The 24,208-nt window shown below is 46.1% G+C and overlaps 1 protein-coding gene across 1 annotated transcript in view; it reads left to right on the top strand.

The window, feature by feature from the left end:
- Window positions 1-24,052, top strand: part of LOC123028630 (protein HIRA) — a 38,718-nt gene extending 14,666 nt beyond the window's left edge. The window contains exons 8-25 of the mRNA XM_044440706.1: window positions 2,103-2,270; window positions 3,790-3,903; window positions 4,268-4,338; window positions 6,877-6,982; window positions 8,883-9,107; window positions 9,989-10,074; window positions 11,026-11,220; window positions 11,947-12,117; window positions 12,862-13,054; window positions 13,973-14,074; window positions 15,219-15,367; window positions 16,202-16,363; window positions 18,161-18,219; window positions 19,355-19,460; window positions 19,875-19,997; window positions 20,876-21,039; window positions 21,768-21,856; window positions 22,985-24,052. Of these exons, the coding sequence (XP_044296641.1) occupies window positions 2,103-2,270; window positions 3,790-3,903; window positions 4,268-4,338; window positions 6,877-6,982; window positions 8,883-9,107; window positions 9,989-10,074; window positions 11,026-11,220; window positions 11,947-12,117; window positions 12,862-13,054; window positions 13,973-14,074; window positions 15,219-15,367; window positions 16,202-16,363; window positions 18,161-18,219; window positions 19,355-19,460; window positions 19,875-19,997; window positions 20,876-21,039; window positions 21,768-21,856; window positions 22,985-23,101 (2,400 nt within the window). The 3' untranslated portion in view covers window positions 23,102-24,052. The remainder of the gene's footprint in view (window positions 1-2,102; window positions 2,271-3,789; window positions 3,904-4,267; window positions 4,339-6,876; window positions 6,983-8,882; window positions 9,108-9,988; window positions 10,075-11,025; window positions 11,221-11,946; window positions 12,118-12,861; window positions 13,055-13,972; window positions 14,075-15,218; window positions 15,368-16,201; window positions 16,364-18,160; window positions 18,220-19,354; window positions 19,461-19,874; window positions 19,998-20,875; window positions 21,040-21,767; window positions 21,857-22,984) is intronic.
- Window positions 24,053-24,208: the final 156 nt, after the last annotated feature.

The following is a 24,208-nucleotide window of genomic DNA, read 5'->3' as shown; positions in this document are numbered from 1 at the left end:
AATAAAAAGGTTTTGGCCTGGCACCGAAAAGAGTATAAACTTGGTGCCAGGCGTACCTCTCTGGGAAGTACATTCCAGAGTCTGGGCACCACAGCAGAGAAGGCTCTGCTCTGAGTTGATGACCTTTTTACCTCTCTTAGGTAAGCAATAGGGGAGAGGGCCTTTGTGGTGGCAGCCCCCAGCTGTAAAATTTGCTTCTCAGCAAGGTCTGCCTTGAGCCAGTGTGGTTGTCATTTTGCTTACTTGCCTTTAGCACAGGCATTTGGTAGCATAAGCTTGGCCTTTCTTAATTGGAACTTAGAAGTGGAAGTTTATTCATGATTGTTTTTTGCTGTTTCAAACTGTTTAATTTTTTGTGTCCTAAAGAATCCATCCATCCATATTTGTTTTTGTTTTTGTGAAAGCAAAGTGAATTTTAGAGATCCATGGGGGATCATTAGAGACTCTTTGCTCTGCCGTTCTGGTTTGCAGGGCAAGCCCCACTGCAGCTTTGCTAGTTTGGAAGCTGTACAACCTGGGAGGGAAGGAGCTGCAGTTTGAAAGGGGAGGCTGGACCTTGTGAGCCTGCAGCACCTTCCAGCCTCAATCTCATGGTGCCAAACCAAAGTCTGGTGTTGGAACTGAACCAAGCTATGACAGTTGAGGAGTTTTGCCTTGTCCAACCAGATCATTCTAAAGCAGATGCTACTGCTTCCGGATCGAGTACACCCTTATTTCTTTAACTGAGCATATTCCAAACTTCTTTCCTTTGGTCCACATACATATTATGGGTGGTGTCCTCATTCTTTGTCTCACACAAGCTTCTAAAAGCAATGCATTCTCTTCATATGCTTGATTCTGGTGGGTTTGTAAAGTGTAGTTTTAGAACAGTGTAATTAGTAGTTGAGTTATTAAAATTGGAATTGTTTTTGATATTGGTATTTTAAATGTAATTTTAATAGCAATATTTTAGTATGATTTTGATGATTATGTAAACAACTTTGGGATTTTATTATACTTAGTAGTATATAAATACTAAGTATATTATAAACAAACAGTGATGGAAAACCTCTTGCCTCTGAGCCTTGTTTGGCTCATGGGGGATTCTTTCAGCGTGGAACAAAGCAAATGTATGTGGGTGGATGGGGGAATATGACATGAATGGACATAGCAGTGTGGACACACCAGCAGGGGAACAATCAGTCCCACGCAAAACATCTCTGCGCACCTATTTTAAAACTTGGATAAAGTTTTATAGTTCCACAACATAGCTTTGATGCCCATGTAAAGCTGTGGAGCCAGCATTCGGGCCAACACCTCATGAGGATGACGATGCTTTAATTTCTATACTGCCCAGCGCTTCAATACTGCAAGGAAAAATAATTGTTTTTGGTGCAACATCAAGATAACAATTTGTGTGCACATTTTCTGGACAATTACAGGTCATCCAGCATAGGGATTCTTCCCCCCCCCTCACGAATCTATATACTCAAAACATCTTAAATTATGGCCCTCTACCCTTTTTAACGGGATGCAAGTGGCACAGTGGGCTGGTTGATCGAAAGGGCTGTTTAAACTGCTGGGCCGGTTGGTCACCAGTTCGAATCTGCACAATGGGATAGTTCCCCTTGCTCCATCCCAGCTCCTGCCAGCCTTGCAGTTTGAAAGCATGCAAATGCAAGTAGATAAAAAGGTGCCACTTCAGTGGTCAGGTAACAGCGTTCCGTGCACCTTGGTGTTTAGTCATGCCGGCCACATGACCACGGAGACTGTCCGCGGACAAATGCTGGCTCCCTCGGCTAGGAAACAGAGATGAGCACCGCCCCCTAGAGTCAGGCATGGTTGGACGTAACGTCAAGGGGAAACCTTTACCGTTACCTTTTACCCTTTTTAAACTCTCCCTTGTTCATCACTTTGATGCTTATTTGTTTGCATTGTTCAGAAACTTGAAATGAAAAATCCTTGATTTAAAAAGAAGTCTTAAAGTGAAAGTTTTGGATGACTGTATATGAAACCTCCGTTGACCCCAGTACCATGCTCAGAAGTGCAGCTCTTCATGCTTCATCTTTCCTTGTTTTTGTGAACTCTGACGAAAACGTGTCTTGGTGTAATTATGCCTTCAGTGCGGAGGAACGACACACGTTCTGCGGCTCAGCTGGTCACCTGATGGGCACTATCTAGTCTCTGCCCATGCGATGAATAATTCCGGGCCTACAGCACAGATCATTGAGCGGGATGGGTGGAAAACCAACATGGATTTTGTTGGCCATCGCAAAGCCGTGACAGTAGTGGTAAGTTGGTGTTGGTTTATAAGAGGTCGACAAATGTCGTATGTGGTAAGGAGAGTATTCAATATTAACTATTACATTGAGAAGCAAAAGATAAAGGCAAGTATACTAGCATTAGATATATTCAAAGTAGTGGTAACTTGGCACGGACAGCAGTGGGACCAGGCGGCCTGAAATGCTGCCGTCGGCCATGTAAGATGCGAGCTAGTGTGGCTACACGGTTAAAATGTTAGGATTAGATTTAGGAGGTCTGCTTTTCTCATCCGCACTTGGCCATGGAGTTAACTGGGTGCCCCTGGGCCACTCACTGACTTTAGCCTAACCTACCTCATGGGGTTGTTATGAGGATAAAATGGAAGAGGAGCATGTTTTGTGCTTATGTTAAGCATTCACATTTTGCTTTTAATTTGCATTTTGTGGTTAGCCACACTGAATTCCCATTTTTGGTGGAAAGGCAGAGAGCCAGTGTGGTGTAGTGGTTAAGAGCATGGGACTGGGACTCAGACAATCTGGGTTCTAGTCCCTGCTCAGCCATGGAGCCAAGTGGGTGACTCTGGGCCAGTCACAGACTCTCAGCCCAACCTACCTCACAGGGTTGTTGTGGGGATAAGATGGAGGAGGAGATGTAAGCTGCCTTGAGCCCTTTGTAGGAAAAAGGCAGGATATAAATTAATTAATTAATTAATAATAAATATAAATTAAATAAGGTTCTCCCTGAACACAGACAAAATAGAATGCAGGTAACTGAAATGGGAGACTGCTGTGTTAACTTTAGGTAATTATTAATTAGCATTGCACAGAGAAGAGTAAGGGAAGTCCAGCTTGCTCCATCCCTGTCGGAAGATTCAGGTTCTAAATAGTGCAAAGAAGACAAATAGGGTTAGCAAGGAGATGAGCCAGGTAAGATCGAAGATCACATTTCAACATAATCCTAATAGTTATTTATTATGTACATTTCTAATTCACCTGATAACTAATGTTACAACCAGTCAAAAAACCAAACCTTTAAAAATATAGTTAAGAGTATACAGTGCAAAACGATAAATAGCACAGCACGGAATCAAACAGCTACATTAAGCTAGCACAAGATCCCTAAAATGCCTGGGAGAAGAGAAAGACCCTTGTCCGGTGTGGAAAAGATTCAGGGGAATCTCTTCAGTGAGTGTATTCCTTAAGTGGGGTGAGACCCCAGGGAAGGCCCTTCCTTTTATATCCCCCTGGCCAGCTTCCTCTGCTGGGGGCACCTGGAGAAGGGCCTTTGAAGATGACCCAAGAGTTCAGGCAGAGGATAGGTGCCATTTGATACTCCGATCTCAAGCCATTTGGGGCTTTCAAGGTCCACACCAGCACGAATCCAAAAAATATACAGGATAGAGCTTTTAAAGGAAGCTTATGTTTTTCTTTACTTGGTTTCGTGCCTAATAGGTCATTGCAGCGAGGACCACAGTAAATGATCCTTGAACATTAACTTGATTTCTTCAGTCAATGAACTTAATGAAAATTGCTTGGCTCTTCTTTTTAGAAATTCAATCCAAAAATCTTCAAAAAGAAGCAAAAGAATGGGAGCTCCACCAAACCTAGCTGTCCTTATTGCTGCTGTGCGGTTGGCAGCAAAGATCGGTCTCTTTCTGTCTGGGTAAGTTCTGTTTTTGTCCATGTGGTCTAGCAAGGGTTTCAGGAACAATACTGAGTGCAGAGCCCACTGTGGATTCACAAGTCAACCTGGATATTCTCTTTTTAAGACTGAATTATTGGGAACAAGTTGCTGATGAAAGACTTCTGCATTAGCAACAAGCCTGGCATGGCTTGCACTCTGGCCCAGCTTTTACTGTGCTAGGAACTTCAATATGCCTCCTTCCCTCCCTCCCGGTTTTTCTCCTAGAATGTTTACATACGTGGTATGATTTTCTGCATGCTGGGGCGCGGTCTTTAAAGGACTTTTTAGATGAATTTTTAGATGAATCTCTGACACTCATCAACTCCGAACTTTCTGTTTTCAGCTTACCTGTCTAAAAAGGCCTTTGGTTGTGATACATGAGCTGTTTGACAAGTCGATCATGGACATCTCATGGTAAGGTGGCTTAGATAGTCGTGTGAAAAAGTGTCCAGTGGGAAAGTTCTGCTGAATGCTATTTGTCCTCACCTTTATGCCGTTTGCCTCTTGTCAGCTGTCAGTTCCCCATAACGTTCCACAATATGGAACTTCAAGTATGATTAGCTCCTTTCTCAAATATGTGCAAAATGCTTTCTGCTTGCTTTTCTGTATATCTCCGAGGAAGCACATTGGCCCTCAATGGCTCTAGGGTTGTTTCCTGCAGCCGGAAGAAATCATTCAGCAAACCAGGGAGACTCTGCCCATGGTGTGTTCAAAGTTGTGTCTGGCTGTGTCCTGTCCTAACATGACAGAGTCATATACCATGGCTCGCTCTTCGGTTGTGACTCTGGCTTGTTACCACAAGGTTCCTGGGATTTTTATATTTTTGAACATGAATGTTTTAATATTTATTTAGTATTTAATAATACTTTATTATGTTGCACTTTTAGGCTTTTAATCTTGGTAAATTGCTCAGAAAGCTTAGGCCGTGCAAAATATAACGAACAACTGAACTCATGTAAGTCATGTGTAGGTGGGCTCACTTCCAAAGCAGGATCAGTGCTGAACCTGACCAGAGGCTGAAGCTTGCAAGCACCTGTGACTTCATGGAAGTTACAACTGGACATGCTGCATCTCATTAGACAGGCATGATTAGGGTGATTACAATGCAAGATAGACGTGCATTGTTTTACAGAAGCGAAAGAGATGATTAAGGCCGCAACTCTATACATGCTTCCTGGTGAGTAAGCCCTGTTTTGTTCAGTGGGACTTGCTTCTGAGTAGACAGGTGCCGGATCGTGCTGAGGTGTTCTGGAGAGCCAGTGTGGCGTAATGGTTAAGAGCTCAGGTCTGGGACTCAGGCGACCTAGGTTCTCGTCCCTGTTCCACTGAAGAGTCAACTGGGTGACTTGGGGCCAGTCACAAACTCTCAGCGCTGCCTACCCCACAGGGTTGTTGTGGGGAAAAGATTGAGAGCAGGAGGACAAATGAGTAAGCCACCTGGAGTCCTTTAAAAAAAGAAAAGGGCAGGATATAAATCTAATAAGTTTTCTACTGAAACACCCTGCAATTTCCACGCGGCTGGTGGGGGAGAAAAAAGATGGAGGACCTCTGCATAAGCCGTGTGTTGCAGAGGGTGACCTCCCAGCCACTTGGTGGTGCTGTGCTGTTTGAGAGGCGGTAGGAACAGTGTTGTCTTGCCCCTATTTCCATCCACTCCCCCTGCTGGTGAGGCAGCATTCGCCATGTAAGGGAGAAGGCGCCTGCAGAAGCAAACGGAGAAACCTGGCCCTTACTGAGTTCAGTGTGCCCCAAGGTATGCAAAGAAACAGTAAGTGGGTTGTTTAAAGAAAGGGGATAAAAGCAGGATGCTGTTAAAAAAAAATTAAACAGATCTTTAGGCTACTTTTTGGAAAAACTGTCAGGTTGGCATGCAAGCCAGAACAATAGCATTTGTTTGTTTTCTATTTATTTATATTTTCTATGCCACCCAACAGCCGAACCTCTCTGAGCAGGTCTTTTGCTTGTCATATGTATACACGACAACAAAAGAACAGACAAAATGTGCAGAAATCAACATGAAACTTCCGTGAAGGAAGGCTTGTCTGCCATGATGGATTTTTTTACTAAGGAATTACCGATGCGTGTCTGAGAAGCCTTGGGAGACTCTGTAACATAGCACAAAAAGCACCAACTCTCAGTCATTTTGAATCTTGCTTGGAATAGATCTTACGCAAGATCTTAACTGATAGGCAAGATCTTAACTGATGTAATAGACAAGTTTTTAAATCTGGCAGGGAGTATTTGAGATGGCCATGTCTTGTATTGATTGTACAAATTTTGCTTAGCTGTTGCTTCTCCATGCATCAGATATTCTGGCAATAGCTATAACATCCCAAGGAATCCCTTCTTACTCCTGCATAGTATTTCTCTAGCTGCTCCCTGTGTCTCTGCCTCTTTTCTTGGCCCAGTGGCACATTTCTTTGGTACAATTGTGCAGCCAGGGTGTTTCCGGGTTTCAATTGTATTTGTATTATATTTATTTATTTCTGGGAGCCGTCCCGAGGCTACATAGCAAGGGGACGGCATACAAAAACTTTAAATAAATAATAAAGTGGTTTAGAAATAATAGCCAGCTCCTACTGTTGAAAAGCCCCATTGGAAATGGTGAGGCCTTGCCAGAGGATCGGCAGCAAGTTTCCTAAAAAGACGGCATTTTCTTTAACCACCATTACAAGGCAAACAGACTTTCTTCAGGAACGCGTTTTGTAACGTGCCCTGCTCTGAAACCGAATCGGGCAAAAGCATGATTATCCAAAGAGCATCCATTGGGTAGCGTTAACCTCTTTGTCTGGCTTTCATATTTGTGCAAGCCAGTTTCGGTAGCTGACGGCTGTGAGCTCTAAGATGCGTTTCAGAGTTAGCCAGCATGTTAACTCCCTCAGCTTTCCTAGTAATGAGCTGTTGTTTCCGTTGTAAGGTGCCCACAGAAATAATTGATTTCTTTTCTTTCAGGACCTTAAACGGCCTTGGCATCTTGGTTTGTTCCATGGATGGTTCAGTGGCATTTTTGGATTTTTCCCAAGATGAGCTTGGTGATCCACTGAGCGAGGAAGAGAAGGTAACATGCGCTCTTCTGGACTTGAGCATTAAACTTCTCGTCTTAAGTGGGGGGGAGTGTTTGCTTGCTTGTAGTCTTCATGGCCAGTGCTGACTGGTCCTTTTGAGTCTCACCTAGGAACGCATGGCCCACATGCAGTATAAACAGGTGTGTGCATTTGCACCTGCAGTCAATGGCACACACATGCACACACAAAAGCACATGCATTTGTGCTTTTTCACGTTGCTGTCACCTGAAGGGAACACGCACAGCTGAGTGGGGCTGTTCTGCCTGGTGTCGAAGTCCCTGTTTCAATCGATGGCAGCTCTCTCCATCAGAATCTGAGACAGCAGGAGGGCTGGGAACATTCTTGACTGGATTTCTTGGAGGGCAAATCTATTTTAGATCAGGCTATCCTAGGTGAGCTGGGATCAGTGGGCTAATGCTGTAGAATGTTGCTTTAAATGTCCCTATCCAACTTATTCTGAGTGCGGCCTTTGCATAGCGCAATGAATCCTCTAATGTCATCAGCAACGTGTTGTAGGAAATGTTCCACTGCAATATTTTTCTGCGGAAAATATTTTAGAAATCCATCGCCCCATGCTCTGTTTTCTGTGCTGGAATGAGCCTTGGGCTTGAATGCCCTCCTCCTGCATGGCGTTCGTTGCCCGACTCCATTTTCAGTTTCCTTGGCTCCCATCTTGTCCTTGCATGCAAACTGGGAACCGAGGGTCATAATGATTTCTAATCAGTTTCCAGGCAACCCATCTTCAGCGATGGTTTCTGTAGGCGTCTTGTGAAATTAACTAGCGTTTGTTTTTCTTTTAATAAACGAGGACCTCCAAATTGCCTGCACCGACTGCATTTACAAGGCAAGTGCATCGGAGGCTCATTTACCAACACGACATGTTGTCCTCGCGCCTGCTGGCTCTAGCATGCGATACAGAGCAGTTTCTTCACGTGCAATAAGAAAGCACTCTTAAATAGGACTGCTAAAAATTGTGTGTCTTTTTAAGACTTCTTTCAGAATGAGGTTTTTCCAAGAATTATCATACACGTGCTGAGTTTGTTTCGGTATTGTTAGTGTTGGAAATATCCTCCATTATTTTGCACTTCACCTTACGCCAAGGATATAACCTCCATTTATTTTTTTTTAAGCTTCAGACTTCTCTGACTAGTCTTATTCTCTTTCTGTCTGCTCTACTATCTTCAGAATCGAGGGGTGCAATCCATATTTAGATAGAAAAATGCTCCACATTTCCTAGCATTCCTCAGCCAGCATCTAAGCATGGATAGTTTTGCATCCTAAACCTCTTTATCAGGACTTTTCTGTTTCTTTTATATTTCTGCCACATCTGTGGCATGTTAATGCACTAACTAACTACAATATGATAATATTTCTTGCTTGTAGTCATAAGCTCCTGCATGCAATACTTAAAAAAGAAAATGCCTAAACACTGGCATAAGACGTGGGCAATTAAGCTTCCTGCTTTTCATTCCGCATACAGTGCAAGGCTAAAATAAATCCTTAATAATACCTTATACTGATTTCTCTTGCCTTACTTTGTTCAGATTTATCAGGTGTCCTTTCAGTTCAGTGAAACTTGATTCAGAAACCCTATTTGGATTCACTGGACCTTATGTTCACCATCCAGTTGCATTGGGACACACTGCGGGATGCGTCTTCATCCTGGGGTGGGCATGGAGTGGGCAAAACCACTGTAATATGTATGGCTAAATAATAGTGAAAGGCAATAGTCGTGTCAGGGAGATCAAGCTGGGAATAAGCATTGTGTCGGTACCACTGAAATTCTTGCATCACCTGGTTGTTCAGCCCGTGCATTTCCTCATCCGTGACTACTGTGGTTCATGCGTCTTGTTTCAGCAGCCATTTTCTCTTTGCATGTTTTGTACCTCTTAGAGCAACATCCATCAGTCTACTTATGGTAAAAGCCTGGCCATCATGACGGAGGCCCATCTGTCTACTGCTATCATTGAGAATCCAGAGATGCTGAAGTACCAGCAGAGGCAGCAGCAGGCGGAAAAGAAGAGTGAATCGATAAGAGATGGAGTGGGCTCAGCCACTGCCGCAGCTCCTAAGGTGGCAAGCATGGTGAATGGAGAGAGCTTGGAAGACATTAGAAAGGTACACATTTCAGGTGGCGGTTCCCTTCCGTTAAGTGCAAGGCTTGGAATTGGCCTGGTTTATTTGTTGCATTTCTCTGCCACCCCACAGCCAAAGCTTTCTGGGCCATTTGTGCAGTCCATAAAAAGAGATGATAAAAGTACAATACACATATCATAAAATCAGAAAAAAACTGTTTAAGCAGCTAGAAGCAGAAAATTAAAACAGGCCATAACAAGGAATAACAAAGAGGGAGGGAAAGACTGTGGGACACTGGTGATCTCCCTCAAGCCTGGCTGAGGAAATCTTCAAGGCCACAGAACAGGTAAGTTGTTAAAGGCCTTAACCTGGCACTGGGAAGGTTTGGTCCTCACTTAAGCACTAGCCCACAGCATTTGTTGCTGAATTCAGGATTGCTTTGTTGTACAAACATAGCCATGCTAACAAACCATGGTTTCTTACCAGAAAAAGAAAGGGAACCCATGCTTTGTGGCTGGGTTGTGAACTCCATGTTGTTTAAAGAATGAATCCAGAACCACAGCTTGTTTGTGTGTTGTTTCACCAAGCTATACAGACAGCAGATGAGTAGTAAAGAAATCTTTGCCACTCTAGGTATCAGTGCCATAGAATCATTTGGAATTCAGGAGGGGAACAAGGAAAGGGAGAGCAAAACAACTCGGGGACTGAGAAAACCAACTAGGATTTGCTTCAGTTTTAGGGGTGCTTCCAAATCCACAAGAGGCTTGCTTGCTGGATCATCGTTCAGTATTGCTGTTGTTCAGTGAAGTCTTGAGCGAAAAATACAAGTCCTTCTTCCCAAAGATGCTCCCAATCTAAGCCAGCCAGTGGTGACCTTAATAGGAGTTAAGCATAAGTACCAATAACCACCTTTCTTTTGACAGAATCTTTTAAAGAAGCAAGTTGAGACCCGGACAGCAGATGGTCGGAGGAGAATCACCCCGCTTTGCATAGCTCAGCTGGACACTGGGTATATCATGCTGGGTTTAGGGTCTTGTAATGTTCCCAATGTATATGCTATCTTTTTCCATGCACCCCACTTTCTCTCTTTCTCCCTCCTACCCTCTTTTCTCTCCCTCCCTCCCGATATGTATATTTAGACTTATTTCAAATATATATTTCAACCTGTCTTATTTCAAATAGGTTTCAAGCCATTCTGCAGTAATACACTGTTAAAACAACTGCTACTTCATCAAGACGGAATGCAGCAGCAATTTCTGCAAAGTGTATTTTTTAATGAAAGTATAATGCACACAAGTGCAGAGGAGAATTTAGACCTGTGCATAGGCCTCAATTAGTATTGGGCTACTGTGGGATCCTGAATGCCACACTCTTTCATCCCATTGGATGTGTCCTGCAGGGATTCTGCTCTTTCCCTAATGCCATCTGGTATTTAAATTGCTGAGGAGATTGTTCAGGTGCAAATACGGCAGCACCACTGGCATTTGGATAAGTCCCTGCTCCAAGCTTTCTCTTGCAAACCCAAGAGAGCCCAAACCAGGGAGTGAGTTCAGTAATGGGCTGGGTTAAGGTGAGCTGATTGAATCCAGATGATACTGGTGTGGGAAGTTCCAGTAGATCTGGAAAAAGATGTCTTGGCTAGAGAGATCCTCTCATGAAAGATCAGTGGTACAGTCTGGGGCAGAATCCAATGTTGGCAGTCCACTAAGTCAAAATATGTGATGGTAGGAAAATGGGGAAAATAGCACTTGTTAGCACAACCCCAATAAACTACCCTTGGTAGCAACAATCTTTTTAGTCCATCTCCTCCTGCTTCTTTTGGTCCTGTAACTCAGTGCACCTCTCTGTGTTTAAATGGTGTTCCTCACTGATCATGCCAGAAGGCAAATGTAATCTTGGCGCTGAAAAAAAATAACATCTCCCGTGACACTGTTCTGTTCTCTTTCTCCACTTCAAACAGGGATTTTTCGACCGCTTTTTTCAATAGTATTCCAGTATCTGGATCCTTAGCAGGCTCTATGATGTCAGCTTCTCAGACGAATCAGCTCATGTCCTTAGATTATAATGCGACCAATTCCCTCGGCACTGCCAAGGCTGCGTTGGAGCCAGTGGCGGTCAGTGTTAAACCAACTGAAGACGCAGCCAACAAAGATGGGTCAGTATTCGGCAGGAGAGCTTGTCTTCCACCTTTTCGCCCATTCGGACACACGTGAGGGTCCTGCAGCAGCTCAGAGACAAGTTGTGTTTAGGATTGAGCTGTCCTGGAATAGGTCTTCCGTGGCCCCGCTCCTGCTTCAGTGAAACCAAATCATATTTCTAGGGTCCAGTGCTGGACCCCCAGCAGTTCAGTTCTGCGGGTGGTCTCTGCTGCTGGTTCCTTGCACAACGAAGCCTTGCATGATAGAGATAACAGCAAACCCCCAGAAGGGCAGGGGCAGCAGTGTGTGGATCAGGGCAGCCTGCCCTATTCCAGAAGCAGGCATTTCTGGTTGCTGCCACATGGTGGGGGCCGCTAGCTGGACGGAACCGGCAGAAGCACATGGCCCCGTTGGGTCCTGCCCAGTATGTATGAGCCTCCCAGTGTGGTTCGAACAACTCGACTGAAATAAAAGACCTGTTTTGGCAGCATAGTTAATGTCACGGGGGCCAGTCAGGCACTGCAACACCCTTGATCACCACACTGAGAACGGCCGTGTGTGCCGTTTCCTTGCAGGAGGGCTGAGCTGGATGCATATTCCTACTGCCTGGGCTTTCGTGTTGGCACATGTAATATGCGTGTACCAGGAACTGCTTGCAGTTCCTAGCCAGAGGGTGGACTTGAGTGAGTATTGATGATGATGATGATGAAGAGGATGATTGTCACCCGCTCCTCTTTCTGCAGTGTTAATGCTACCTCCGCTTCAGCCGCTCCCCCTGCATCGTCGCCCTCCATGCTGACAGCCTCTTCCAAGATAGAACCCATGAAGGCATTTGACTCTCGATTTACAGAGCGATCCAAAGCCACCTCAGGGACTTCTGCCATGACGCACACCAGTCAGATTGCCATAGACAGGTGAGGCGTGAGCGGCACAGGTGAGCGGGCAAGCCTGGGGGTCACAGAGCTGCCCTGGGCCCAGTGATGGTGAGCCAGGGAGCGGCCCAAGGGCAAAGGTTTTTGTTTTTAATATGCCCGGGGTGAGAAGAACATAAGGCAGGACTGTGAAAGAGCCCTTGCTCTGCCTGCAGGGGGCCCTGGGTTCAGACCCAGATATCCCCAGCGAGATGGATCGGGGGTCCCTGGTCTTTCTGAGTTCCTTTTGCACATGTAGAACGGTGCGAGTGCTCTCAGCTTGCGAAGACATAAAATAGCTGCCGTGTTGGTCAGGGCTGGTCGCACAACACTCATTGTCCAGAAGGCAAGCAGGTAGAACAAAAGCCGCGGGGGCTAAAAGGGAATCAGGTGGCCAGAGAGCCTCAGTACAAGGGGCCAGACAGGCGGCTGGACTCGAAACAGCCTTTATGAGCCCTACTGAAGGGGGCATCGCAGGGGGGCTCCTCGCTTTGCCTTTTTTAAAAATGTCCAAACAGTCTTAAGAAACGAACACTGGGAGGAGCGGAGCGAGCAGTAGAGGTGTCCGTGGCACCTTGTTGGGTCGTTTGGCTGGAACAGGCGAGGCCCACTGCCTGAGGCCATGGGGAGCCCCTGCCAGTCAGAGCAGGCAGACCTGGTCCAGTGGGTCCTGATCTTGTACAGGGCAGCATCCGCTTCAGAAAACCACTGTAGACGGTGCAGCTGATTCTTTTATTCCTCGTGTAGACTGAAGGAGCAGGATTCAGTCAGGGAGAGTAAACCCAGGGATGTCCTAGAAAGCAGCAGCGACAGTGAGGAGAAGGTCCCGGCCAAGCCGGTGTCGCTCTCCAAGCGCAAACTGGAGCTTGAAGTGGAAAAGAAGAAAAAAGGCCGGCCTCGGAAGGACTCCAGGCTTATGCCTGTCACGCTGACCGTTCAGGTAACCAGGAAGCGCATCGCCTCCCTTTGATTTCTGCTGAAGGTCCTCTTACAAGCAGGACCGATTCCAGGCGTGCTAGTGCCAGTGGCCAGCTCTGCTGAGTCCCATGGTTCTGACTGCAAGCACAGTGGGCGCACTGGGATAGCAGTTGTCAGTCTTGTGGATGTTGCCCTGCATTTAATCCGGAGCTGCAGTGGGGCACCCACTTCAGGTTTCACTGCACGCTGGAGGTGGTCAGAACATGGGCCAGCCCCGTGCAGCTCCTGCAGGGCAGTGGCGGCGGAGGGAGGGGGGTGTTCGCGATCACCTGAAAGAGCAGAAATGGCTCCCAGACCTCCCAGAGTGTGTGGACCAGGTCCGAAGGAGGGCAAGACCCCAAGCGGGTTGAATACAGGAGGGTAGCCAAACACACCTATGGCTTGTCGTGACCAGGTTGAAAAAGCCATCTAAAAGAATGTTGCCCGTTTGCACTGGGTCATCTCTCTGATCTTTTACTACACATATTGTCGTTGGTTTCCCTGTCAGTTGTGTTGTGTCAAAAGAACAGACCTTATGTTAGTGCCACTGGTTAGAACTTCGGAATGCAGCCTGTTTGTGTGTCCTGACATGCTGGCCAGAGACAGGGCAAAGGAGGGCCTCCCTCCCTATCTTAACACTCTTTTAGGTAGTTCTTAGCACTTCTGTACCCTGTTTATTGACTCGCATCCTCAGTGTGGTTCACCACTTATGAAATTTACGGATAAACTAAAAACCGTGCACGTAAACCACACACGCTCTTGATGGAGTGGGCATCTTCTGTTTGTCTTCTGCCGCCCCCTCCCCAGGATTCCTTTTCTGAGGGCTGATGTTGGAAGGATGACTCAAACATATTTTGTGCTGAACTTCAATTGACCTGGTCATTTTACACTTGTCTTTCAGTCCCCAGCTATCCTGGCTTCTGAGAAGGACGGTGCTTGCCACAGCGCACCCTTAGCACTTAAACTGCCAACCCCAGTTCCACAGAAATCGTTTGCGTTGCAAGTAAGTGGCTGACAGAACTAAATGGGCAGGTGTTACTTAACTTTCCTTGATGTCAAAATTCAAAATGGTCCTGAGCTGACGTGTAGATGTGGATATGGCTCTCAAGAGCAAAAGTGCAGAGATATTTCCAGAATCTCAAAAAATGAAATCAATGAATGGCGAATTGTCCAGAACTCAAGAAAGCCCTCCCATCGCAGTACGTGCTTGATTCATTGGAGTACAACTCCCATCATCCCTACCCAACATGACTAGTGGTCAAGAATGCTGAGAGTTGTGGTCCAAAACATCAGGAGGGTACCAGGTTGGGGAAAGTCGGCGTGATCTTGCCAAATCTGCCATTTTTAGCTTATGAATCAAGTGCCACTATAGACAATCATGCAAAAGATTTGAGACCAGGAAACACAACATGGAATTAAAACCTGTAAAAACGCAATCCTCTTCTGACTTGCTCTTAGCTTTCTGAGACACCTGAACAGGATGGCAGAGGTGTGTGTAGTGTTGAACATAAGAGTAACACATTCATAGTTTGTGAGTACACACACCCAACTGACTCCCGTTTTGTTTCTGTTGCCTTGCTGGCAGACAGCCAACCAGGATCTGGGATTTGGATGTCATTGTAGGGAGTAGTTAGATGAAGTAGCGAGAGAGGCAGGAGCAAATGAATTGTGTATACAATCCCACTGTTTGTTTACAGTAACCTAGGAATCTTGGGTCATTGTTATCTGTGAAGCCATGGTTTGCAGCTACCATAGTTTAGAACTTGAAACATGTTTTGCACTTGCATGGATTTGCATGTGTTTTCCGTCTTCACACTTGAATTCAGTCTCCTCTCTAGAACACTGCATTCTTGGAATGCGTAGTATTCAAAACTAAATTCACATGCCAAACAGAAGAAGAGCCTATTAATAAATATGACAAAGTACCTATACATTGCATACTCCAGAATGATCCTTATGGCTGCTTACTAGCTGTAATTAGGCAGGTGCCACTGGAAGCCCTTTTATGTTTGAACAGCAGTTTTAAAATCTAATTTCTGTGGGTTTAGATATGCAACGATTAGATGCTGCAAACTTTTAAGAAATTATTTAAACTATATTTGACACTTCCTTGCTCAGCCGTCATTTTAAGAGAACTGGTTTTGTAGGTAAGCTCGGATCCCTCCATGTATATTGAAGTGGAGAATGAAATCACTACAGTCGGAGGCTTAAAACATAGCAGATTAAAGTGCAATCGAGAAGGAAAGGAATGGGAGACAATCCTCACCAGCCGAATCCTCTCTGCTGCAGGAAGCTGGTATGTGTGGGCGTGAGTTTTGTGTGTGTCTAGGACCATCCGGAAGCGGCAGCAAGGATGTACTGGAGCAGGGCTTTGTATTTGTATGGCGCTTTTTTTAGCATATTCAAAGCAGTTTGCATCCATTGGGTGGCTACAGGCATAATGAACACATAACATAAGAGCAGCCCCATAACAGCCAACGGTCCATGGACTGCTTTGCTCACACAATGACCAGCCAGCTGCCTGGTCGTGGGACACTCAAAAGTTCGTCTGCAGCAGCAGCACTCTTATTTGTGTTCTCTGACCATCTGTTCTCAGGAACGTACTGCCTCCAATACTGAAGGGATCATATAACCATCATTGGCTGAGGCTATTTACTACTTTGTTGTGTTTTAATGGCATTTAACATAGTTTTTTATGGTATGCTTTTATTCTTCTGTTCTAATTCCATTTTTATTATCAGCCTCCTTACTTAACAGATGCTCTATAACCAAGTTATGTAGGCATGCAGCAAGAAAAACAAACCAACAAACTAGAAATACTCACTTTGTGTTATATGAGTGACCGCGAGCTTTTCTGGCTCAAATTTAAAAAGTTGTCAATTAATAATCCTTTTAGTCATCAGGTGAAAGCTCCCCTAGTCTCCCACACTTACAGGGATACAAGTGTGGAACCTGAACATGGCTTCCTCCCTCATTAAAGTTTATTTTTGTCTTGGCTTGTATCTTTTTATGTGGCTCTCACTTCATATGCAACCACTCTAGAAAGCGTTGGTGGGAAAGACTGGACTCTTGGTCTTTCTGATCAATTCAAACCCAGCCTTGGTATTTTTCCCCTCCTGCCTTTTTCCAGCGAGGTGGTGAGTGTCGCTTGTGAAAAGCGGACCTTGTCTGTGTTCTCGGCGTGTGGTCGCCGCCTTCTGCCTCCCATCGTCCTGCATTCGCCGATCTCCACGTTGCACTGCACAGGTTTCTACATCATGGCTCTCACAACCGCGGCAACGCTCTCTGTCTGGTAAGCTGTGACTATGATTTTATTTATTTATTTAAAGCATTTTTATGCCACCCCCTTTGCAACAAGCCTTGGGGCGGCTTAAAAGCAAATAAACGTTGAATAAAGTTTAAAAATCTTTAAACTCGGCAGATACATCTCAGCAGAGCTATAAAAACCAATAAATAAAAACAGCAAGTAACAGTTAAAATATCGTTTAAATAAAAAGGTCTTGGCCTGGTGCCGAAAAACAAATAACGACGGCGCCAGGCAGACCTCTCTGGGGAGCACATTCCATAGGTGGGGCGCCACCACAGAGAAGGCCTCTTCTGGGTGCTCACCCTCCTAATGTCCTTCACGGAGGGCTCCCGGAGAAGGGCCTCTGCCGCCGATCTCAGGGGGCGGGAGGGCATATATGGATGCAAGTGCTCCTTTAGATAACCAGGTCCCAAGCCGTTGAGGGCTTTATAGGTGATAACCAGCACCTTGAATTGGGCCCGGACTTCAGTGGGAAGCCAGTGAAGCTGACAGAGCACTGGGGTTATGTGAGAACAACGCCCAGTCCCCGTCAGCAACCTGGCAGCTCTGTTTTGCACCAATTGAAGTATCCGGACCGTCTTCAAGGGCAGCCCCACGTAGAGTGCGTTACAGAAGTCTAATCTGTAATTTTTGTTGGTAATGACACCAACCTTTCTGGCATTTTGAAAAGAATAGTGCTGTACTACACTGGCTGCAGGTGCATCTGCGTCGTGTCTTTTTTTTGCCAAGGCATTGCATTTTGTGACAGACGAGCATCTGTCAGCCTATTTCGTGTGTTCCCCCCATTTATGGACCCTCATGCCAAGCTATAGTTTCGGTGGCCCTTTTGACAATTTCGCTTTTCTCCAATGTACTCATAGCATTACTGGAGTTTCATTTCTTTTAATGCCTCATCTTTTGCATTAAAAATTGCCTCAAGTTGGCTTACAAAAGCAATAAAATTCACTTTGCAGCCTCCATCAGCCAAATAAAAGCAGCAGTATTAGTCGCTAAATGACGGGAAGTAAAAAGCAGCTGCCAGACATTCTGTTAAAAGGACTTCAGGTACCAGCATTGGCTGAGAGCAGGGCACAAGTCCCCTGGCACCTGGAAGAGAGCGTGAGGTGAACAAGGCTTGGGTGGAAAGTCCGTGAATGGTGCACCACCTTAGACCTGGTTTTTCTCCAGGGCTTTTTACCCACCTGGTTGCGCATCGCCCTTTTTTCTTCAGAGCTTTGTGTGGTAACACCTTTTAAGCCTCTCCTACAAGGGGCAAAGAAAGCTGGAGGGGATTAAAAAAATATACAGGAAAGGAGGAATCCCTGGCTATCTTTTATTTCTCCTTTTCATGGCAAAATTTCCCTGTTTTCCTTCTCCCAACTTCTAGGGGCATTAGCTGCTCAGAGAAGGTCAACAAAACACCAAACTGGCTGTGGAGGAAAGGTGGAGATGGGAATTGTATCCCATTTGTTCAAACATGTGAAAACCAAGTTCCCACTGATGCCGTTTTTTGGCAGGGGGCAAAACACTACGCAAGTGGGGCGCACACAGCTCAGGCTTTCCTCTGTGGGGCAGTCAGTGCCAGTGTTTTTCCAGTCCTCTGAGTCTTACCAAGAATTAAATCCGCTTAGTTGACCAGTCCTCTGAGGCATCAGCAAGGAGCAGCACATGCGCAGCCCGTGTGTTTAATGTTGATGTTTTACCATCCTACGTTTTGATTTTTCCCACTTGTGGAAACATGTCCACTTCGTGCTTCGCCGGGCAGAAACCTCATTCTTTTCCCTGCGTTTCTTTGCCGTTCAGGAATGTTCAGAAACAATCCGTTGTGGTGAAAGATGAATCTCTGCAGACCATTTTAGCAGGTAAGGAAACGGCTCGCAGCTGGCGCTTTCCGGAAGCTGTGCAGTCAGCGTGTCGCGTCCCTGCGAGCCCGACTGCCCGACCTTTCGCTTTGCTGCGTCTTCTCTCCCTTCTGTGCCTCCACTTTTCATCCCAGCAAATGGTCCTTTGCTGGCTTCAGTCCATTGTCTCCGAGTTCTACTTTCTCTGAGCTCTGCAGGCGAGGCTGCCGCTTTCATCCAGGCCCCCTCATTCTGCTAGTACGATGGTGGAAGGTCAGTGTGTTGAAGTTGTGGCCTACAGCTCCCAGCATCCCTTGCTATTGGCTGTGCTGGCTAGGGCTGATGGGAGCTGTAGACTGACATTTCTGGAGGGTCCCGTGTTCTCCATCCTCATCCTAGCCTGTTGCTGAGAAAAGAGCCAACCCTCATTTCCCCTCTGCAGATGCACATTAGAAGCGGACTTAAATGCCTGCTCTTGGTGCTTCCTTTCCAAAATCCTCTCTTGGAGCCCCGTGAGATCCAGGCACCGCAATTTCTCGCAGGGATGCTGTGAGCCTCTTTCAGCCCGAGGGCCATGCTCCATGTTGGAGGAGTTCTTGAGTTGCTGAAAACACCAGCCTTGTTCAGTTTAAAGTTCTCACTTCTAGGAACGAAGCCCTTATGAAAGGCATTCCAACTTTTTAGGACTGAGGGGGCAACATGTGCAAAACCTGGGAGCCGCCTAATGATCAGCAGGGAGGGGGAAAGGGCTTGGACCAGACAAAGGGGGTGGTGGCCAGCTGGGGAGCCCAGAGTGTTTCCTTTGGCCTGAGCTTCTGCAGCCCTGGTATATCACATTTAATTGCATGGGCTGTATAATCGCTGTGTGCCCACACAGGATCTGAGGCCTGCCTTGCCTTCAGTTCTCTGCTCTGGCTCAAAGCAAGTCTCAGGGGTTTCAGAGAGAGCTGTTTGCTGCCTGAGATGCAGAGGCTTGAACCCAGGGAATTTTTCACACAATCCGTCTGCCCCACCCCTGAGTTGCTGCAGTCTCACCACAGCTGAGCTGCCAATGAAGCTACGTCTAAGAGTTGAAAGCGGAACAAGTTCCCTTCATTTCTCAAACCTGTTTTAAATTTCCTACCCATCCCTGTCCATTCGTTTGCTTTGCTTGTAGGAAATGAGACCACCGTGTCTCAGATCTTGCTGACACAGCACGGCATCCCCATAATGAACATGTCTGATGGAAAAGCTTACTGCTTCAACCCTTCTCTGTCTTCCTGGTGAGTACCAAGTGGGGAAAGTGTGTTCTGCTTTCATTGATGCTTGACGGGACCAGATTCGCATCTCGGCCTTGCGTGGTTTGCTCTTCAGGAATGCGTCAGTAAATCCTTTTGCCTGAGCTGCCCTGGAGCGGCTTGTCTCTGTGGCAGGCGTCTCGGTTTCACTGGGCTTGCTCTGGAATAACCCTCAAAAACAGTCTCGAAATGGAGACCTCTCTCTTGGCAGTACAATTCCAAAGGCGCATTTGCTTTCTGTGGCAGTGCACATAGTAGAGCAGAGTTAAAACGAGGTTCAGGATGCGTGCCTTTCAGATTTCACCAGTCAAGAAGTAAGAGACTGGCGGGAATGTCGCTTCTGTGCTTGCATTCATCTCGTCCCACATTTGCTCACCTTGGGTTTTGTGATCTTTCCAGGAACCTCGTCTCTGACAAGCAGGAGACGCTTGCCCAGTGTGCAGACTTCCGAAGCAGTTTACCACCCCAGGAGGCGATGATGTGCTCGGGACCTTTAGCCATAATACAAGGAAGGACATCCAAGTACGGACTGGGGTGTTTTGCCCTGTGCCGACGCTCTCCCAGGGTTGCTTTTCCCCTTCATCCTTTCTGTCTCCCTTTTGCCCTTGCCACCACCCTGTCATGTTCTGCTGTGTGGAGAGCCCAGGGCTGGCCCAAAGGCACCAGGGAGCTTGATGACTGAGTGGGGCCATGGGAACATAAGAGCCTTGCAGGATAAGACCAAAAGCCCAGCTGGTCAGCCATTTTTCTGCAGTGGCCAGCAAGGTACCTCTGAGAAGTCCATGTGCAGGACACAAAGACAGTAACCTTCTCCAGCTGCCGCGGAGCCCACGGCACAAATGGATGGCTTCCCCGAGCTTGTGGGATCCTCTTTTAAAGCCGTCTAAGCTAGTGGCCACCACCCTGTTCCCATACAGGAATTATGTCTGCCTGCTTGGAACCTCTCAGGGACACAAGAAACTGCTCGAAACTGAGTCGGGTGCTTCTTTCATCTAGGGCAGTTTTGCAGGCCTGACTGGCAGCAAGGGTTGTGCTGGGTTTCAGGCAGATTTTTCTGTCCCTTCCTGGAGATGATGGGGGTTGAACCTGGGCCTGCTTCCTCGCCCCACCCTTGCCCTTCCGTTCCTCGTAGATCTCCACATCGGTAGGCAGTGCGGATGGGTCTGCCCACACGAGCGTGTTGCTGCCTTCCTCTCTTTCTCCTTTGCGTAAGGGGAGGGGGTGAGAAGCATCCCTTCCTTTCTTGAATTACATTGCAAGCAAAACTCAGGCAGGACTGGAAGCATCTTAGGCTTTGCCATTAGTGTCTAAAACAGTCCTTGGCACGGGCGCACGCGCACCGAGCCTCACCGTCTCTTCTGGGCCAATGGAAATGTTTTTCTCTCTGTCCGTCGTTGCAGTTCCGGCAGGCAAGCAGCACGATTGTTCTCCATGCCTCACCTGGTCCAGCAGGAAGCCACTCTGGCATACCTGGAGAGTCAGGTGGCAGCCGCGTTGACTTTACAGTCCAGTTTTGAATACCGCCACTGGCTCCTTATCTATGCACGGTATCTAGTTAACGAAGGTGAGCTTGGAGGGTGGGGCTTGGGTGGATTTTCAGTATACCAGTGTGGGGAAAATCTCATTTTCAGTTTTCAGATTCTTTCCCATCTCCACTGCCCTTGAGGTATCTGTCATATGGCCACTTTCTCAGTTGTAGTACCCTGGTATTTTCCTTTCCTTGCAGCCCCACCTCTCGTGGGAATCAGCCCATTAAAGTTTCCCTAAAATTCAGTGTGGCCATCTGGTTAAAAGGGTTTCTGCACCCTGGTTGAGTCCCTGTAGCTGGTGCATCGACAACTGAGCCTGGGAGCTTCAGCGTGTCTGGTATGGGATGCACCACAGGGCCGCGATCCCTCCCCAAAGGGGAAATGCTCTGCATCTGACAGAGGAAGGCTTTCAGCCGGGCTGAGTTTCATTTTTATCAGGACAGCAGTTTCTGTCCTTGAGGCTGAGGCGAGTCCAGCTCAGGCTTGGTCTCCTCTTTTGGAGTGCTCTAGCTCCCGATGACCAGCTAGCACCCAGACCATGGCCTGTTGGGCTTCCAGACAAGAAACAGGCAAGTTTATAAGAGGATGGATTTCTAGCTCTCTTCCTCACTTGGCAGCTCACTGTGAAATCTGTAGTAACTGCTGTGGCTGAGATAATTTCCATCTGCCCAGTAAGTGCCACCTGGGTTCTGCAGGGGTTTAAGCATGCAAAGGCCTGAACGTGATGCTTGTGGACCTGAGGTCACGTTCTGTTTTCATTTAGGGTTTGAGTATCGATTGCGGGAGTTATGCAAGGATTTACTGGGTCCGGTCCACAGCTCGAGCGGAAGTCAGTGGGAATCAACTGTTGTGGTAAGTGTTGTAATAAGTGTGGTAACCGGATTAAACAAAATTCCTTGCACACCTTTTCCTTTTCCTTTGCAAAGCTGGGCGGAGCGGCAGAATAACAGACCCAAAACATGCCATCCTGACTGCTTACAACCCAGTTGGTGCCTTCGCATTTAGCGGTTGTTCAGTACCACCCTTGTTAATACTTAGAATGATTTTTAGCAGAGTAATCCCAATTTGTAGCTCTCAGCCACGCTGAGAATATTTTGGTAAGCCAGCCAGAATAAATTCTCAGTGCTAAAAGAGTAAGGATATGTATCCAATATCAGAAAGGGCAGCACTCAGAATCAGTGGGAAAACATTTCAGCTTTCCTGTACATTCCGGTATTGACATAAAAGTGGCTCAACTTAACAAATATAAGTCACCAGTTTTATTGGAGCTTCCCTTTGAAGTTCCGTCGTTCGAAAAATTTGGTTCTGTCTCCTGTAGGATGAATTAGGATATTGGTCTTTTATTACAGTACATAAGCTAATGAATTTACCAATGCCATGTTATTTGCATTATCACCAATGCTGTTTCGTGAGTGGCCATCGTATTTAATTTACATACAGTTCAACTTCGGTATGTATAACTGCCACTGGCTGTATTTCTTGCATTTCTTGCATCAGTACCTGCTGATTTAGAATAGCAGCCCATGCGTTTGATGAAGTGGATTCTGGTCCACAAAAGCTACAGCCATAATCCGTTTTGTTTTCAAGGTGCTGCTAGTCGTTTGCTTGTTTTGATGCAACAGACTAAAATGGCTTGCTTTGGGTAGTCATCCTGAGGCATGTGTGGCGACAAAGCTATGGGGAAGACCAGGTGTGCGAGTGTGCCAGCACTTACTGTGTAGATTGTTCAGTGATTTGTTAAAAATGTGGTGATCAGAGGCCTATTTTAGAACTCCTGTGATCTTGGAATTTGCTGCAGGTTGTGAAACTTGTACCATGGCTTGTGGCTTCAAATACAGTAAGTTTCTCCAAGCGGTCATATATCTGGGCACAATTGCTACAGAAAGGAAAGAGGCCAAACTTCACAATTCCCAAGTTAACTATAATCTCCTTTTCCTGACATGATGTGCCTTTTATGGCTGTGTTTCCACTTTTGCATAGGGCTTACGAAAGAGAGAGCTTCTCAAGGAACTGCTTCCTGTCATTGGTCAGAACCTCCGTTTCCAACGGCTTTTCACAGAGTATCAAGAGCAACTAGACATCTTGAAAGACAAGTAGCATCTTCCCAGATGTTTCTCTGCCTACAGGGGGAAAAAGCTGGGGAAAAAAGCATTAAGACAGAAGAGGAATGGTCAGCCTCAGAATGGAACACTCCTCGAAGGGGTGGTACAAGAACCAGGCCCACCGTGTTTCATGGAGCAAAGTACTGTCACTGTAAAAGGAGGTCACAAGAGGAATGTGTGGAAATATGGGGATGAACAGCATTGTGCGTTTCTGCTGAGTGGGATTTGGGCAAAGTGGTGTGGCCTTTGGTGGCCATGGAAAAGCTGTGGAGATTGTCCTGCAGGGGTCCTTTTGATTCCAGATCCCAGAGTGACAAATCGCAAGGAAACTACTTGCGAGCTGCTTGGATTTAGGATATCTTGTGAAAAGCACAGTACAAGAAGAGATACTGAATAGCTTATTAACCCTTCCTCTGGGGTTCTTTGCTAAGGATTTGTTGCGGCTCTCTCCTATATTTGGGTTACATAACAGAGGAGTCCCACAAAAGAAAATTTCATAAACTACTTAAGGAATTATGCAGCCAACAGACTCTTATCTGTGAATAACAATAAAAAATAAAAATAATTACAGGCTGTTCTATCACACGGACTATTTTTGTACTAGAATTTGCTAACTTGTAATATGAACATTTTATTTGGCCAATAACCAGAATTTCTCTTTACCAAGTCACCTGTATGAAACTTAACTTGTTAATTATGACAGCTCTGTTGCTGAATAATTGTACCAAAATTAATGTCATTTGGTTTTTAATTTTTAACTATTTGTAAGAGGCATTTGTGGGGATGGAGTTGGGGGGTGGTAGCTGAAATGGGAGGGATGGTTTTGGGGTTTTTTTTTGTAAGCAAGAAAATAAATGAACATGGCATTGATCTAAGAAAAGCATTGACCTTCTTGTGCTGCTTGTAGTAGCATTAAACTGTACAGGCAAAAGCCTGTTAAAACAAACTGAATTCAGCCTTTTTCAGTTAGTAGTCTATTTAATTTATTTCAGCTACGGATCATCACAAAAACATTTTTTAAATCAAGCAGAAAGTGTGCATGTGTGTTGTGCATGTACGTGGGAGGGTGTCAAATTAGATTCCAGATTTATTGGACTACCAA

This window comes from Varanus komodoensis, unplaced genomic scaffold, assembly GCF_004798865.1.
Source record: "Varanus komodoensis strain SLA01 unplaced genomic scaffold, ASM479886v1 scaffold38, whole genome shotgun sequence".
NCBI classification, from domain to species: domain Eukaryota; kingdom Metazoa; phylum Chordata; class Lepidosauria; order Squamata; family Varanidae; genus Varanus; species Varanus komodoensis.
The sequence above is the reverse complement of the archived record's forward strand: the minus strand, read 5'-3'. Positions and strand labels throughout refer to the sequence as shown.